Source organism: Cavia porcellus, unplaced genomic scaffold (assembly GCF_034190915.1).
Source record: "Cavia porcellus strain 051 isolate PalLab524CR breed Dunkin Hartley unplaced genomic scaffold, mCavPor4.1 scaffold_32, whole genome shotgun sequence".
Classification (NCBI taxonomy): domain Eukaryota; kingdom Metazoa; phylum Chordata; class Mammalia; order Rodentia; family Caviidae; genus Cavia; species Cavia porcellus.
The window spans coordinates 26,988,089-27,006,193 of NW_026947515.1; the positions used below are offsets into that span (position 1 = coordinate 26,988,089).

General features: G+C 49.0%; 1 protein-coding gene across 7 annotated transcripts in view; it reads left to right on the top strand.

Moving 5' to 3' along the window:
• Positions 1-17,451, top strand: part of Tnrc6c (trinucleotide repeat containing adaptor 6C) — a 150,302-nt gene extending 132,851 nt beyond the window's left edge. For all 7 annotated transcript variants that reach the window (XM_063242025.1, XM_063242023.1, XM_063242026.1 and 4 more), the window contains 8 exons: positions 329-566; positions 3,837-4,004; positions 5,730-5,921; positions 6,384-6,527; positions 10,240-10,434; positions 11,238-11,308; positions 12,076-12,215; positions 14,549-17,451. In XM_063242025.1, the coding sequence (XP_063098095.1) occupies positions 329-566; positions 3,837-4,004; positions 5,730-5,921; positions 6,384-6,527; positions 10,240-10,434; positions 11,238-11,308; positions 12,076-12,215; positions 14,549-14,909 (1,509 nt within the window). In that variant the 3' untranslated portion in view covers positions 14,910-17,451. The remainder of the gene's footprint in view (positions 1-328; positions 567-3,836; positions 4,005-5,729; positions 5,922-6,383; positions 6,528-10,239; positions 10,435-11,237; positions 11,309-12,075; positions 12,216-14,548) is intronic.
• The last annotated feature ends 654 nt before the right edge of the window (positions 17,452-18,105 follow it).

Genomic DNA, 18,105 nt, shown 5'->3' on the forward strand with positions numbered 1-18,105 from the left:
TGATGACCTGTTAGACTGCCACTGATTTCCTCCAGCTCAGCTTCCCAGCTGTGGGCTGGACTCTGAAAGGGGCACAGCCCCACTCAGTGGAGACCTCAGCATGAAAATACTTTGTAGTAAGTTGGGCATGGTGGCTCACGCCTGTAATCCCAGCACTCAGGAGGACAGTTGAGAGCCTGGGCTACAAAGTGAGCTCAAGGCCAGCCTGAACTACATAGCGAGACCCTGTTTCAAAAAGACAAAAAAAAGAAAAGAAAATACTTCGTAGACAAGCCATGTTTGTCCCTTCACAACTAACAAAAGTGTGTGTGTTTGTGTCTGCCTCCAGGTTGCGCGCACAATCACTAATCTGCAGCAGCAGATCCAGCAGCACCAGCGCCAGCTGGCCCAGGCCCTGCTCGTGAAGCAGCCACCACCGCCACCCCCGCCGCACCTGTCTCTGCACCCCTCTGCAGGCAAATCGGCCATGGACAGCTTCCCCCCACACACCCCAGCTCCCGGCCTACCTGACCTGCAGACCAAAGAGCAGCAGTCTTCACCCAGTACCTTCGCTCCATACCCTCTCGGTGAGTCTCCCACGGGCTCAGGGCCACACCAGGCAGAGGGCAGCCCAGATCCCACTTGTGGTGGCAGGATTGCACCACGGTGCAGAAGCTGGCTGTTAAGATAGCATGTGGGGTGCAGCACCAGGCAAACCTGGAGAGCAGGTTTTCTAAGGCTTCTAAGGGAGCCTCGCTGACAGCCTTCTGCAGAGCAAGGAATGCTGTGCTGAGAAGGCTTTGAGTTGGTTTGTTATTATTGTCTTGATTTTGGCTTTTTGTGCGATACTGGGGATCGAACCCAGAGCCTTCACACTAAACTCCATCCCTCGTACTATTTTTTTTATCTTACATCTTGGGACAGGATCTTGCTACGTCATTAAGTTGCCCAGACTGGGCTCAAACCTGCAGTCCCCTTGCCCAAGCCTCCCAGGATGCTGGGACTTCAGGTGTGCACCACCACAGCCAGTTTGTTGTGACAGGGTCTCACGAAGTGGCCCGGGGGTCAAGCTTGTGGTCCTCCTACTCCAACTCCCCAGCGTGTTGGGTCTACACCATGCCTGGCTGAGTATAGAGTCTCTCTATACCAGTACCTGCGAAGGCTCCCAGAGTGTTTCCATTTCTATTATTGAATATGGAAAGTTGTTTATTCTTTACTTATTTTTTTCTCCGCTCTTGTTTATCACTCTTCACGGTCCTTCACCTTTGACCACAGAAACTTGTAACAGTTCTGCCAACGGTGTTCAGACTTGCTAAGCAGGCCCTTCTTGGTTTCCAAACTGTTAATTTTAAAGAGAATAAAATGCAAAAAATCAAAACAGAACAAATCCAATCAAAACAAAGCAGTGAAAGTGGTATAGAATTCAAAACAGGACATTAAGCAATCAACAATGGCTACCACAGTGCCTCTTGTTATCTTCAAAATTGCTGCCCATTCCATCAGACATAGCAAAATAAACCAAATAAAACAGAACTAAGCCAATCAGAACATAGTATTGAATAAAACAAAACAACAAATCAGAACAAAACAAACAGAACAATATTGCATTGTTACCTTCAAAATAGTTGCTGGGGGGTGTGAGGGTTTAACCCAGCGGCACACCGCCTGCCTGGCAAGCGCTGGATCACAAGTTCAATCCCCAGTACAAAAAAAAAATAGTTGCTCAGGTTACCAGATGTAGGGATACAATAAAACAGTAAAATGGAACAACACATTGGATTTCAAAAACAAGACAGGAGGGCACCCCCACAGTCAGACAGTGCACACTGCCACCTCCTGGTAGGTGCCCAGACCACTGGCCCCAGGCCTGCAGGGCCAACCAAACAATACAAGCATCAAGCTTTTTTTTTCCCCCAACTGCTGTCATCTCCCTGAGTCCTCCAAATCGGCAGGGGTGGGAAGGAGAGCTCTTCTGGCTTTTCAACCCACCGGCTCACTCACAAGAAGGCGCAGTTTCTCTTCTGGCTGAGGCGCTTTCCGATCAGCATGGTGGGACTTGCTTCACGGGAAGGCTCAGCATAGCAGAGCCAAGTAGGCCCTTCCTGCCACCTTCATGATGGAGCCCAGGCGGCTCTGAACCACCGGTGGTGTCTGCGTGATGGTGCCTCTGGGCAGCACGGAAAAGTTCCATCAGAGAAACAGTCATGTGTACCTTAAGCCAGCTGTGGTATGTTGAAGAGGAGCAGCTGTCCCCCCAGCACCGCCCATCTCATCTCGTCCACCCCCCGCCGCCTCTCCCCTCACTTCTCTCTTCTCCTCGCCTCTTCTGTCTCTGTCTCTTCTCCTCAACTCTTCTCTCTCCCGTCTCTGACTCTCCTCCTTGCCTTTTCTCTTCTGACTGTCTCTGTCTGTCTCACACACACATGCAGGACTTGGCCTACTGGAGCACACTCACTGCATGGAATCTGTGGGTCTTAGGAGACTTGGGGTCCCCTTCAGGTCACACAGGCTGACCGTTATCAGTCAAAGGCAGTAGTGGAGAAACATCTGGAGCTAAGAAACCTCCAGGCTTGTCTGCTGACTGCTGTCTGAGTCGGTACACAGGGACCGAGGGAATCAGTAGCTTCCTGATCACCTCTCTCAATGCTGGTGTGACAGTCTCGTGAGCACCTCCAGCTTGACATGCAGCAGACATGCCCATCTTCAGTGTCTGCCACAGACAGTGTTGTTTCTTCCTCACTGCTGAAGAAGCAAAGTCGCCTTGGGATTAAGACCTGACCAGAGGGCTGGGGATTTAATTCAGCGGCATAAGTGCCTGCCTTGTAATCAGGCAGTCGTGAGTTCGATCTCTGGTACCGATAAAAAGGAAAAAGACAAAAAAAAAAAAAAAAAAGACCTGACCATGTGTCTGAGTTTGAGTCCCGGCCCGCCGCAGACTGGTCTGCTGCTAACCGTGGCTTGCTTCACTGTCCTGTGCTTCAGTTTCCCCACCTAGATAGTGGGTGTATTTACCACTCTCTTAGTCACCTCTCACCGCAAAGGCACAGTACCGACACTTGCAGCTTAATGGAGGAAGGGTTTACTTGGCTCATGCTTTCCGTGCATGACTGACGAGCTCTATGAGAGAAGCTGTTTGTTTTATGGCATCAAGGTAGCAGAGTGCAAAGGGCAGGGACAGGAAGGGACCTAGACATTTCACGGTTATGCGCCAGGGAGCCACCTCTTGTGACACACACCACCACCCCCCAACAAGTCAGCTGTAGCGCCCTTGAGCAGTCTGCCTGGGCCGAACTGGTGTCCCCGTCAGGAACTCTGTGTCAGCCTTTCACCATCCTTCTCCATAACCTGGTGTAGTACTGGTCCCTGGCAGAGCTCCAGGGGCTTCCCCGCCACTGGTGACTGATGGCAGCACGCATTGGTGGTGGTGGTTCACTGGATGGTGTGGGAATGCAGTTCGTCAGCCCCATTAGGGCAGGCCCCAGTTAACAGGCCAGTACCAAAGGCAGAGCCAGGCCGTCCTGACGGCTACCCCCGAGGAACTCGTCCTGGCCTGGCGCTTCCTACGGTAGACCCTGAGGACTTCCCTCATTGCTTGGACTGGCTCTGTTGCTCTGTCCACTCTGACTGAGAACTTCAGAACCATGTTTATCTACACAGAGACAAAAGAGGACAATCGTGGATTGTGCTTAATTGAAGACTGTTAGCACATTCACCTTACTCAGGAAAAATAGGGTTGTTTTTAAACAGGGTTTTTTTTTGCCAGCATCAAAAGTTAAAGTATTTGACCATGAGTGAAGACTGGACCAAGATGGCCAAGAGGAGGGGCAGGCCTGTCCTTATAGTGTCTCTGTTTTCAGCTGGACTGAACCCAAACATGAATGTCAACAGCATGGACATGACCAGTGGCTTATCAGTGAAGGACCCATCCCAGTCCCAGTCACGCCTCCCTCAGTGGACACACCCCAACTCAATGGACAGCTTGTCCAGTGCTGCTTCTCCTATGGATCAAAATCCCAGCAAGCATGGTACGTCTTGGCCAGCATGGCCACGGGGCTACTGCTGTTTTCACAGTGTTAGCCCTTTGTATAGCATAATTCTTCTAGGTGTTTCTTCAGACCTCTGCTGAACAAGCCAGCCTGGTAGTGCCTGCCTGTAGTCCCAGCACCTGGGAAGCTGAAGCAAGAGATTTCAGCTTTGAGCCCCGCCTGAACAACTTAGAGACTTTGTGAGACCTGGTCTCAAAATAAAAAGTAAAAAGTAGGTCTGGGGCTTTAGCTCAGTGTGAAGGCCCCAGTTCAACCATGCACGCGCAGGTACAGGCACACCAACGAATTCCGTTCCTTCACAGAGTATGTGAGACCTGAACTAGTCAGGGCCAAATTCTTTTTTTTTTTCCCTACAGTACCAGGGATTGAACCCATGCCTTCGTAGTAGGCCAGTACTCCACCACTGACCTATACTGAAAAGTCGTCTTTTGGGCATTATTTTATTTTAAGACAGTGTCTCAACTGAGTTGTGCAGGTTGGCCTAAAATTACAATCTTCCTGTCTCAAGTAGCTGAGGTTGGATTATAGAACTGAACCACCGTGCCAGGCTTATGAGCAAACTTCTTGAACCTCAACCATCCAAACTCAAGACATCACTAGAAACATCCCAGAGCAGCAAAACATGTAGGCCGTGTCCCATGTACTTTTTCTGTTTGTATTCCTCAACAAAAAAATCAGTCTTCTGAAAAGAAATTATTTTCAATAAAATGATAGAACACAGGATTAATAGTGTATCTATAGCCCCAGCTCCTCAGGAGCCTGAGGCAATAGTATGTCAGGTTGGAGACCAGTCTGAACAATTTAGAGAGGTGTTGTCTCACAACAAAAAAATAGCTGGGCATGGTGTCTGTAATCCCAGCACTCAGGAGGCTGAGGCAGGAGGATTGTTGCAAGTTCGAGACCAGCCTGGACTACAGAGTGAGCTCAAGACCAGCCTGAACTGCATACAGAGACCCTGTCTCAAAAAGACAAAAAAGAAATAAAAAAAAAATAGAAAGATGGTAGAGCGCTTGCCCGGTGTATGAGTCCCCAGTCTGATCCCTAGGACTGTAGCAGCTAAAACACAAAGTGAAAGTCAGTTGCTTGGAAAGAAACAGGCAAAACATACTAACCACAGGCTGCGGTCTCACTGTAGACCGTTAAATTTAGCTCTGAACATCCTAGTAGCATGAAAAAACAAAGGAAATTTAACAGTTACATAGTATGTTCTTGATAAAAGATACAGTTAAAAGGGAAAAAGAAAGGTTTTCTTAAGAGTTAACTCTGTGAAAAATCATCTTGTGAAGTAGAGCACTTTGCTGGGCAGGGGAGCCCCGGTCATGGGAGCGGCTTGGCCATCTGTAGATCAGACTCAAGCTTTGCTCTTCCACAGTCAGGTCAGTAGACTGGGGCGGGAGGGGACGCGCACAATCAGCAGTGGCAGCTGACCTCAGCCAGAAAGGCTGGGGGCCATTTCCCACGGTCTGGAAACACATTGCATGAGATTTCCAGACTAACAGATAAAATGGTTCTTTAGGGTTTCTGTGCTCCAGGGTGAATCTTTGTAACTGAACTAGTCACTGATTCTTGGAGAATCCTAGACAGGTCAAGTGGGACATTTCATGAAACTGAGAGGGGCAAGGACTTAGGCCTAAAGGAAGTCTGTCAGTGGCTGCAGCATGCCAAGCGGGGTGTTTACTTGTTGCCATTCTCGTTGTCCTGTAGGTGCTATTCCTGGAGGTCTCAGCATCGGGCCTCCAGGTAAGTCCTCCATTGATGACTCCTATGGCCGGTACGATTTAATCCAGAATAGCGAGTCACCAGCCAGTCCTCCTGTAGCTGTTCCCCATAGCTGGTCGCGTGCCAAATCTGACAGTGACAAAATCTCAAATGGCTCCAGCATCAACTGGCCCCCAGGTAAGACCCCGAGGTGCCTGTCAGAGCCTGCCCCAAGCCTAGGAGCAAGGTTAGACCTGAGAGGACTCCGGGCTGCCCTATGTTTGGGCTCTAAAGCTTCAACTCACAGCTCTGGTTTTCCATTGGAAGCCGTTAGCCAATCAGCTTAGGCTCTAGTTGACGTCAAACACTGCCCTGTGGACCCCAGAGTTCACATGAGGGGGGAAAGGATGGCAGCGGGTGGGGAGGGGCTCTAGGTAGCATCCCAGGGAAACACTCAGATTTTAATGCGGTAGCTGTGGTACCTGACTCTGGTCTGTTCCAAAGAAGTGATCATTTTCATGAAAGAGTCTGAACTGTGCCTGTGAATTTCATTGTCAGATAATAAAAATTTCTACAAAGAGGAAAAAAGTGTGGTTAGATGTCAGTTAAGCAGAGTGAAGGTGCTCTATCCTGCAGGCTCACTTTGGTTTCCACAAACAGAGTTCCATCCTGGAGTTCCGTGGAAAGGACTTCAGAACATTGATCCCGAGAATGACCCTGACGTTACTCCTGGCAGTGTCCCCACAGGGCCTACCATCAACACCACCATCCAGGATGTCAACCGCTACCTCCTCAAGAGTGGAGGTAAGCACAAGGCCACCCCTGTGCCTGTGTGGGAGTCTGCAGTTGCTGAGGCGCGGTGGGTTGTGAGTCCAGCTGACAGGCACCTTCTCTGGTACCAGGTGTGCAGACAGGAGCAGGGGGAATGAGGCGGGAGGCTGATGCCTTTGCTTGAATAACACAAGTTAAACTGGTCTTAACTCAGAATGCTTCAAATAAGAAGTAATTCAGGTTTCAGAGCATGATTTTTTGTATATTTTCTGTTTTGTTGGATTTTGTTTTGTTTTTTTGAAACAGGGTCTCTCTGTCTAGTTCAGGCTGGCCTTGGACTCATAGTGATCTTCCTGCCTCAGCCTCTAGGGTGCTGGGATTGTAGGCAAGGGCCACATCTGGCATCAAAACTTTTCTGGTTGTGGAATATTGGCATAGACCTTACTGGTTTTATGTACCTTCCTGCAAATCAGAATGTGCCACCATGACTTTTTTTAAAAAACGGTGTAACATGATACACATGTTGAGTATCCCTTGTCTATAAACCTAAAATCCAAAGAAACTTGTAAGCCTTGTGTTATCAAATCACAGTGTTAACTTTGAGCTTTTCAATAAATGAGTTTCCACTTGAAATCTCAAAACTGAAAAAAATTGACCTTTGTCCATCTTAGTCTGTTTTTCCTGTTTAGAGAAAGTCACGTGAAGTGAGTGGAGTCTGTCCTCAGGGAATTCCCCTGGCACAGATGGGTGCTGGCTTTTTGCCCACCATCAGCCAGACCCCAGGATGCAGAGCAGGAAGTGCAGGTTAAGCTGCAAAGTTAGGAGCCAGCACTTGAGGTGCAGGAGTGAGAAGGGCAGCGGGGGTCTCCTCAGCACGCTGGAGAGAGTCCTGACGCGTGCTCTGAGCTCCGTGCTCAGCACTGCATTGCATAAAAGAGCCAGGTTTCCAGAGAGGCCCCAGATGTCCTTCCCCAAACATTCCTGGGTTTCCCACTGAAATCCAGACCTGCTGGGGTGAGGCATTTGCTTCCCTTGCTCTTGAAAGAAGCGGCTTCCCGGCCCGTGCAGTGGCGGAGAGAGGGGGGCAGGAGTGGCACAAGAGCAGAAGCTCAGTGCCTCTGGGTCAGTCTCCCCCACCACAAAAGAAGAAAAAGCACTGAGCTGAGCCTCAACCCAGGAACACCGCTATCCTGAGAGCAGCCCAGGTGCCCCTGCCCGCTTCCGGGCTGGACGAGCCTCCCTCAGCAGGAGAGCGCAGTTCCCGCCGTAGGGAGCTCAAGTTCACATGCAGCTGTTGGGACATTTTCATTACTCTGTGTTACCGAAGGGACATGTGGATGGCCAGTGAGGGGTCAGGCAAAATTTATACTGAAAAACTTGGGGTTTTGTTGTCTTGCGATTTTGTGATTTGAACCCTAAAAAAAATGAGGATTTTCCTGTATTTAAATTTTTATCAAGTTTGGAAGGGGAAATCACTGATGCTTGAAAGTTCTGACCTGGTATTTCAAGCATGCTGGTGGTAGTGAGTCTCTCCCCCGAGCGGGCGTCATTGCCAGGCCTGTGCCACCTCAGCCTTCAGGACCAGCCCCGCTGCCACCCCAGGGCTGCGTGCTGCAGGGCCGAGTCTTCTCCCCAAGCTGCCGCACAGCGGAGGAAGTACTGCCTGTGCCCACTCCTCACCCGCTCAGGGCATCTGCCTGCAGCCCCGTCTGGCCTCTGCACTGGTTCATGGTCTTCCGAGGCACTCTTCTCAGAGCAAAGCTGCCCTCCAGCTCCGGCCGCTCAGGCCCTCGAGCTGCACTGTGCGCGTGGCCTCCTGATTCGCAGGCACTGGTTCCTGCTTTCCCCAGACAAACTGTGGGAGTTGTTCCTGCTGGTCTGTTGGCTCCTCTCGGGCCCAGGCCTTGAGGTGAGTCTGCAACCTCCCCTGTGGCGAGGATGCGTACATGACCAGAGCAGACCTGATAATGCGCCCGCCTACACGGATGTGTCCCCTCTCACTTGGCTGCACACAGGAGGTTTGAGACTGGAGACCCTCGGGCAGGGAACAGTGGGGCCTCCTGTCCTTGAGTTTACCACGAGGAGAAAAGGAGACCCCACAGGTCCTGTCGTCTGTCCCCAGCACCCAGTGCGCCCCATTCTGCTGCTCGGATCTGTGTACTGCTGACTGTTCAAGACCTTCAAGTACGAGACTTCTTTTAGGGCTAGAGGAATAAAAACTTGACAGAAATTTGAATCTGAAATTCTTAACAAGGATATAAAGAAGTGGATATACAAGATGTGTAGCAGTTATAAATAGACATATCATCTATAAATTTCCTGATAGCCATATCATCAACTCTCACCCAGATTTTTTAAGCCAGCATGCTCTGTCCCCGCCAGGACACCATTAGGCAGCTACTCAGTAGGAGTCCTAGGGTAAAGGAGGAATTTCTCCTTTTTCCTTTTCATTCCCTTTCTTTTTCTCCTTTCCTCCTTTCCTTCTTTCTTTTTGATTGAACGCAGGACCTTAGCCCATACTAGGCAAGTACTCTACCACTAAGCTGAAACCCCAGCCTAAGAAAGCAGCTTTGCTATATTTGCATCTTACTTAAGAAAAAGAAGAGCTATGGATTTTTATTCCTCCTAATGTTTACAAAAGGGATACAATCATCTTCCCTGTATCTAAATCAACTTTTCATGTGTTTGGTTTTTCTAACCAGTGGCACCTTCCAAGGTCAGTGTTCCTTCACTGTGAGCTCACCCTCCTCCCTGGTGGCCAGCTTGGGAACCACATCTGTTTCATGGATGCTGTCCTTGCTGTGATGTCCTGAAGGGGCTGAAACTAGTGTGGCCACCTGTGGTCTCCCCACACCCAGCCCAGTCCCTGTGTGTATCTATTTCTCCGCACCAAGGACGAGGGTATCTAGAAGCTGTGGGAGCTCACAGTGGTAAATGAGGAGGGTGATCATATCAGGAGCACTGCAAAAGAAAGAGTAAAGAAGAACCAGGTGTGTTGGTGCACACCCCTAATCCCAGCACTGGGAAGCCGAGGCAGGAGGATCACTGTGAGTCAAGGCCAGCTGGGCTACATACTTAGCTCAACCCCAGCCTGAACTAAAGAACAAGACCCTATCTCAAAATAACACCCACACCATACCCCCAAAAAAGGAAAGAAAAGCTTGTGACATTATCAGATTCATCTGATAGAATATTCTGGTAAGTTAACTTTAACATCAAACTTCAGTCAATACTGTTTTTCTTTTTCATTTTTTGGTACTGGGGACCCAATTCTCAACTTTACACTTGCCAGGCAGGCACTTATGCCACTGACCTAAATCCCTGGCCCTTAATATCGAACTTCAGAAATTCTTTTTTCCAGGTGGCAAATGTTAGAAGATAGATGGAAGTGTTAGAAATACTGGTAAGGCCTCTGTTGGACGTGCAGATTGTGTGCGCAGCGGGTAAAGAGAGAACATAGCCTGCTGCTGGTGGTAACGTGCCTGTAGTCCCGGAACTTGAGAGGGGAGGATCATTGGAGCCCACAAATTTAAGACCAGCCTAGCAATATAGAGAGAACTCATCTCAGAAAATAAATAAAGCCAGATAAACTAGAGCCCGCTATGGCCTTGACTGACACCTTACTGGTATTTCTGTTTTCCCTCCCAGGCTGCTAGTACCAGAGAAGGCCCTGCCGGCTCACCAAAGCAAGCGCTCACTCCTCCCCTCTGCCCACAGAATCCATGTGTTTTTCTCTGCCTTCTAGGTAAACTGTCAGATATTAAATCGACGTGGTCCTCTGGCCCAGCCTCCCACACGCAAGCCTCTCTGTCTCACGAGCTGTGGAAGGTGCCCAGAAACACTACTGCACCCACTAGGCCCCCACCAGGGCTAGCCAATCCCAAGCCTTCCTCCACTTGGGGCCCCAGCCCCCTTGGCTGGACCAGCTCCTACTCCTCCGGTAAGTACCTTCCACCTCCTCCTCCTCTGATGGTCACAGGGGTGCTCTGAACAGCTGTGTTCATCACTTAGGCAATGCACTTGCCATCGTCTTTGGCCACCCTGGACTTGGCAGGGTATCGAGTACCAAGCCTGCTACATTCAGCAGTGCCCCAGGGGCAGCTCACAGAGCTCAGGCCTAGGCTGGATGGTCCTAGGCAGCCCTAGTACTAATCCTTTCCTGCTGCCTCTGTATACCTGGCCCTCAGGAAGACTTCTCGGTAGCCAGCACTGGGGTCTTCATTTCTTCCCTCTGTGTGTGCCTCACCACAAGACCTCATTGGAACATAGACTTGCCGAACCAAAAGCAAAATAGGGCTAGGAGCAAGGTTCTGGGTGAGAAATTGGAGCTTTCAGTCAGCTACAGAACATTGAAAATAGCCACTTCAGCCTTTAGGAGCAGCCCCGTGGGTTTGCTTCATCCCTGTTCTGCTGTTAACAAGCAGAATATTAGCATGTTGACTGGAGTGGGACAGGACGGAAAGCAGAACTTCCCAGACAGTTCTCCTCTGGGCCTCACAGCACAGATGGGCAGGCGCGGGCCTGCTGGGCTGGGGAGCATCCAGGCATCCAGGCATCCAGGGCAGCTGCAGAGAACAGCTGCAAGGGTCGTGAGGTTCAGGCTTGTCTGGGCCTCCACAGCTCTGAAAGCTTAGAGCTGCTGCTGTGTGTGTCAGGTGATATTAAGGACTTGAAGGAGGGCCACCCACCTGGCTGCAGTGTGGCTTGTCAACTGAGTTCTTGTCCCCTGGGCTTGTCATGCAGGTTCTGCTTGGAGCACTGACACCTCAGGAAGAACAAGCAGCTGGCTCGTTCTTCGCAACCTCACACCCCAGGTACGGGCGCCAACAGGCAGGACGAGTGCCAGGGGACCCTTGCCCGATGGTGCAGACAGCTCCATATGGCGGGCACCCTTGTTCAGGGCCCAGGGCAACACAGGCAAGTGCAGGGAGGCTTGGGAGTGCCAGAGCTACCCAGCAGCAGCAGGTGGACACAGCCAGAGGGCTCCTAAGTATGTCCCAGGTTTATCTGCCCCTTTGGGCTGAAGTGTGTCTCAGTAACAGGGCTGCTGTAACTACAGTGGTTCCTCAGTTCACAGGCTTGAGGCTTTCCGTGATTCCGTCACAAACTAAGTTGGACGAGAACTGCATCAAACTTAGCGGTCAGGTTCGGTGTTGACTTCATGAGAAAATTTGACTCAGTTCTCACCCAGTAGTTTGTGAGCAGACTGGAGGAGAGGACCGAGTTCCTGAGCCGAGGGAGTGCTGTCACCCCACTCCAGAGGGAGTAGGCCGGCTAGACTGTGGCTAGCCAGAGTCACCTTTCCAGGCATGGGCCATGTCCTTTCACAAGGACCGAGGGGCCTTTTGCAGGCTCGGGCTCCACAGGATGTGCTCTGGTGAGACGAGGGTGACCCAAAATGGGATTTTTCTCATTCTCAGACTAGTTTAACTCAGGAAATGTAACTCAGATAAGCACCATTTCGGGACATCCTTGGCCCCACAGTGTTGTGAAACATTGGTACCCAGAGCTGTCTGTCAGTTTTGGAGAAGCTTGGAAGAACTTGGCGGGAAACACGTGTGTGCCCTTCTTCCTCCCTCAGATCGATGGCTCCACCCTGAGAACACTGTGTCTGCAGCACGGGCCTCTCATCACATTCCACCTGAACCTGACGCAAGGCAACGCCGTCGTCCGCTACAGCTCCAAGGAGGAAGCCGCCAAGGCCCAGAAGTCTCTGCACATGTATGTTTCTCCTCAGACCCTGCAGCCAAATAGCACGAGTGCCCCAAAGCTGGCACAGGGATTGTACAAGTGCCCTGGAACTCCCCTCGCAGTCCTCCTGGCCAGTACCTTACATAAGCGGCAGAAATTGGTCTGGTTTGTTTTGCTTGGATTTGATTTGATTTAGTTTGGTTTTTTTCAGACAGGGTCTCACTCTGTAGTTTAGGCTAGCCCCAAACTCAATATGAAATCCACACTAGGCTTGGATTTACAGAAATCCTCCTGCCTCAGCCTCTGGAGTACTGGGATTATAAGTGCATGCCACCAGGCTGAGCCCAGAAATTGGTCTTCTACCTGGGCTCCAGGTGTTAGGAGAATTCATTCTTAGGCCAGTCTTCTCAGCTTACAGACAGCTGTCCTGGACTAGAGTATAGTTCAGCAGCATAAGTGCCTGCCTGACAAACGCAAGGTCCTGAGTTCAATTTCTGGTACCAAAAAAAAAAAAAAGATAGCTGTCCTCTCCTCTGTCTCTACATAGTTGTCTCTCTGAATGTGTCTGCATCCTGATCTCCTCATCTAAGTTGCCAGTCCTATATTAGGGCCACCCATGTGACCTCAGTTAATTTCATCACCTCTCTTTTCTCCAAAAGTCGCACTCAGCAGCACTGTGTTAGGACCTATTATAGGTGTTTGAGGTGGCACCATTCAGGTCAGCACGGTGTCTTGAGATGAGCTGATTTCTGTAGCTGCCAAATTGGCATACTACATTCACAGTGAGAAAAGCTCCCCAGAGAGTGCCTGCCAAGCCCAGTGACAGAAAGTAAATACCCTGTGTCCTAGAAAAGTGTACATAGAGCCAACAGCAATCCTCAGAGCCAGCCCCTCTGCCTTGTTAAAGGATGTTTCAACACAAAGGAGGTATAAGTTGACCTGTTTAGTGATATCCCTTGAGCTATGAGGCCTAAAAATTAGTCCTTCCTGATTTTAGCACATGGTACAAATTGTTCTAAAGCTGATTTGCTGCTATTTTGGTGGGGGTGTTGTGCTTACACATGTAGACATGTGTTCCACACATTGTGGCTGCTGGAAGTCTAAAATGAGGAGATACGGGCTGGGAGAAGAAACAAGATATGCCCTTTCTGTGAGCCAGCAGTGACTGTAGACCAGGAGGGAAAACAGGATGTGTCCATCCTATGAGCCAGTGGTAACTGTGGCCCAGGAGGAGAAACAAGATGCACCCTTCTTGTGAGCCAGAGGTGACTGTGCACCAGAGAGATAAATAGGATGTGCCTTTTCCATGAGCCAGCAGTTACTGTGCACCACGGGGACAAACAGGAAGCACCCTTTCTGTGAGCCAATGGTAACTGTGGGCAGAGAGGAGAAACAGGATGCGTCCAAGAAGAGCCAGGTACCCACCTCTTTTAAGCAACTGGCTGATTCAGGGGAACCTCAGTCTGAGTGCATAGCAATTGAGGTACAAAAACAACTTAATGCTTGTATTGTCTGATTGACTTTGCAGGCCTAAAGCTGGCAGTCTGAGCATCTATTTAAAGGGTAACAATGTGCAACAGAGCAAGTATGGGGGATTTTCTTCCATCTTGTTTTTGAAATCCAATATTATTCTTTTTTTATTTTTATTTTTATTTTTTTTGTACCAGGGATCAAACTCGGGACTGCACCCTTGCCAGACAGGCACTTATGCCACTGAGCTAAATCCCCAGCTTCATTTTATTTGTTTTATTTAGTGTCGTGTTTTTATTGATTTTATTCTGTTCTGTTTTGTTTTATTATGTCTGATGGCATGGACAGCAATTTTGAAGAAAATAACAGGCATTATCGTAGCAGTGGTTGATTACCTATTATCCTGTTTCAAAGTCCTGTATGACTTTCACTGTTGTTTTTTTGTTTGTTTGTTTGTGTTTTGGTTTTTTTTGGTACCGGGGATCCAATGCACAACCTCATGCTTGCCAGGCAGGCACTTAAGCTGCTGAGCTAAATCCCTGGCCCTCACTGTTTTATTTTGATTGACTTTATTCTGTTTTATTTTGTTTGGTTTTGTTATCTTTAAAATAAAAAATAATTTTAAAGTTTAATAAATAAAATGAGGAGAGGCCAGACAGTGTGGCACACACCTGTAATCCCTGAAATCCAGGCCAGCCTGGACTACATAGGAAGTTGAAGGCCAATGTAGACTACCCTGTCTACAGAGTAGACAGAGAGACCCTGTCTCAGAAAACAACAAAAGCGTGAAGAGAAGACACATGACAGTCCATGGCTCAAGGTCTTGGCTGTGCCTGTCCCAGGGCTCCACTTCAGGACTCAGCAAGGTGCCCGTCTGACTTCTTGCTTTGCAGGTGTGTCCTGGGAAACACTACCATCCTGGCCGAGTTCGCAGGGGAGGAAGAAGTGAACCGGTTCCTGGCCCAAGGCCAAGCCCTGCCACCCACCTCCAGCTGGCAGTCCAACAGCGGGAGCAGCCAGTCACGGCTGGGTGCCTCAGGCAGCACCCACGGCCTGGTGCGAAGCGATGCCACCCACTGGGGTGCTCCATGCCTGGGCAGCAAGGGGAGCAGCGAACTGCTGTGGGGCGGGGGACCCCAGTACTCGAGCAGCCTGTGGGGCCCGCCCGGCGCTGACGACAGCAGGCTGATTGGCAGCCCCACACCACTGAACACGCTGCTGCCCGGGGACCTACTCAGTGGGGAGTCCATCTAGGGCCTGGGCGCCCCAGGCGAGGCCAGGAGGAGTGCCAGCCTCTCTACTCGGTCCCGCAGCCCCGGCCCTCCGGTCCTGCCAGGCACGAGGTCTGCGGCCCTTTCAAGTACCTCTGTCCAGTTTTGAAGATGAACCTTTGCAGTGGCCCTTGTGAACTGTTCCCAAGACAGTGCAGGCTGCTTTTGGTCAGTGTCACACGCTAACGACAGGATGTTCCTCATAGCTTTTTATTTGTGTGTGTCACATTTGTGTGGTGTGTTGTCCTTTTGAGTTGTTAAGTATAAAAGCTGCTTAGAATAGTTCTATCATGAAGGGCACTTTTCAGATTGTGGGCTGGAAAGGGTTATTTTATCGCGGGCAGGCAGGCGGGCAGTGGGAGGGAGAGGCGAAGCCTATTACAGTGAGCCTGTGACGATTATGCACATGACCTGAGGGGCGGCCGGCCTGGCTGGTGCAGAGCAGAGGGGTGCCCTCTGCTGCCACCACCCTGCCTCTGACCCGCCTATGCACATTACCCTTGCTTCATTACCTTTTCATGTCATTTTTTTATCCCAAAAAATATTTTTTAAAAGTTAAAAAAAAAAAAGACATATCAAACATGCAAATACTTGAATCCAGCAGGCCAATAATGAAATGTGAACACTTTCTAATTCTACACTTCCAGGTTGACATCAGTACACAGAAACAGGCTCTAGGAAAAATTTCTAAGTTCATAGCCTACATGTGTGTGTGTGGTATGTGCAACAGTATGCAAGAGCGTGTGTGTGTGTGTGTGTTTGTGTGTGCGTGCGCATGCGCGCACACGCACGCATGTGTGCGTTCCTGCATGGTACATGCTTCCTGTGTGTGTGAGATTTAACTGTGGGTTTTCCCTTTTATTCAGTATATGCTTTTTTTGGCGCATTGGTCAAATGTTTGTTATTATTAGCTTCTAACTTTGCACTGAGGTGTCCCTGCCCTTCCTTTAGCCTAATCCTAAACATTAAAGCGAATTCATAGGACAGGGCCAGCGACAATTCATGTGTAAATGTTTACTCAAGGACTCTGTTTATTGCATTTAAAATTACAGTGTATATCTCTGGAGAAATATGTATATCTACCTTTAGCGGCTTTTTATTGTGGACTAATGCAAGAAAATTCCTACCAGAGTATTGCACCATTGTTTCCATTGGGGATGTAAAGTTACAGAAGCGTTGCTGAGCTGTGGCCATAGATACTAGTAAGGAATGGAGGCTCCGCCGGAGGACGGCGGGGAGCAAGCACTTGGACGTGGGTTGTGACTGCTTTTGGAAGAGCCTGTGGTTTGGGCTCCCACCTGTTTACAGACCTTTTTTTTTTCTCCTTTAGACTTTAAAATTTAAAAAAAAAAATTAAAAAGGAATTTAAAAAAAAAAAAGACTTCCGTCATAAAGAAACCTATTTTCAGAATGCAGACGCGCTACTTCAGAGCTCTGGGATTGGACAGTGCTGGCCCCTGTGGCCATCGTCGTGGACTCTGTCGATTGTTGTCGCCGCTTCATCCAGTGACGAGGCGCCGTGGTCACTGATTGCACATGCCGGACGCGCTCTCAGGAAAGCCAGGGCTCCCGAGGGCAGCTCCACAGCATTTCATGTATTTTTAAGCCCAACTCCTAGCACTGAAGATGTTACTAAAAAACAAAAACTTTAAAAAAAAAAAAAAAAGAAAAAAGATTTTTAAAAAACCACAAAGAAGAAAAATACCTAATCTTTAATGTGTAGCAGTTACATATTTACCAAATAATGGACTCAAAAGAAATAGATGTTTGAAGAGTGCTTTATATATAAAAAATCGCTTTATGTTTTAAAAGTGATCAATGTTTTGTTTTGCAAGGACAAAAGACAATGGAGTAACATACCCTCAAGTATGTTTTAAAAGATATATATGAACATTGTGCTCCCTGCCTGCTTGATCAGGAAACCTGTGCATTACATTTTTTTTAAATTAGCTTTTTAATGGTTTTATCAAAACAAAAAAAAAAAAAAAGGAAAGGAAGGAAAGTCCTGCACGATTGCAGATCCACAAAGCTGGTTTTATAGAGGATCATGACCTATGCACAGACTGGGTTCACGGCGTTCCCCAGTCCGTAGTGTACTTAGCTAACAGACTTCCTCAGAGTGATTGCATCTCATCGCCATCGTGCACACTCCGTGTATCTGACGTGCACGTACCCGAGTGTGCACATCAGATACATGTGTGTGCGTGCATGCGTGCGTGCACACCCAGACATACAGCTTGCCATGCTGCCGTTTAGCACTGAGTTGTAGAAAAATTCCTGATGTTTTGAAGTTGGGGGTCAAGAATCTGTTGTTTTCACTTTGTTTTTCCCCCTTTTGTCTTGTTCGAACCTTTTATTTTGAATTTAAGATGTCTATAACTCTGAGATTAAAAAACAGATTTGTGGCTCTCAGTGTTTTTCTTCATAGAATGTGATTATTGAAGAACATGCACCGAAAGTTGCTCTCAAAAGTACAACGCTTTGTTGAATCTTAATAAATGGCAGTTTTTTCTTGGCTGTTCAAATTACTGTGTCTTATTTTTCAAACATCAGGCATGGTGGTGTCAGGCGTGGTAGTACACGCCTGTAATCCCACTCTCTGGAGGCTGAGGCATGAGGATCGCTGTAGGTCTGAGGCCAGCCTGGGTTACGTGGTGGGACCCTGTCTGAAGACAAGACCGTGTCGTCCTTGACTGAAGCCCGAGGAGACATCCTGCCGTATGTGCCCAGCTCCTCTTTCACGATGTCTTCAGGATTTACCTGTATACTTAATCTCGGTTTTGGTTGACAACTTCATTTGTTTTGAGGGCTTGCTGTTGACATTTAAATCTCACTGATCAGGGCTTCAAACTTCACTGGCTTCATTCTTCAGAGAACTGGGTAGTGTGGGCCAGCGGTAGTGGTGGGGCCAGAGTCCACTTCAGCACCTGGAGGACACCCTGGCTCTCCCCTAGGACCCAGTGTGGACATCGGAAACCACAGGAGAGTAGGAAGATCTTCATGCTTCCTAGGTTTTGTTTTTGTTTTTACAGTCCTGGGGACAAAACCCACTACCTTCACCCCAAGCTATGCCCCCAGCCCTTTTTATTTTTGAGCCAAGGTCTCCATAAATTGCCCAGGATGGCCTCAAACTGGCAATCTTCCTGCCTCAGCCTCCCAGAGTGCTGGAATTACCACCA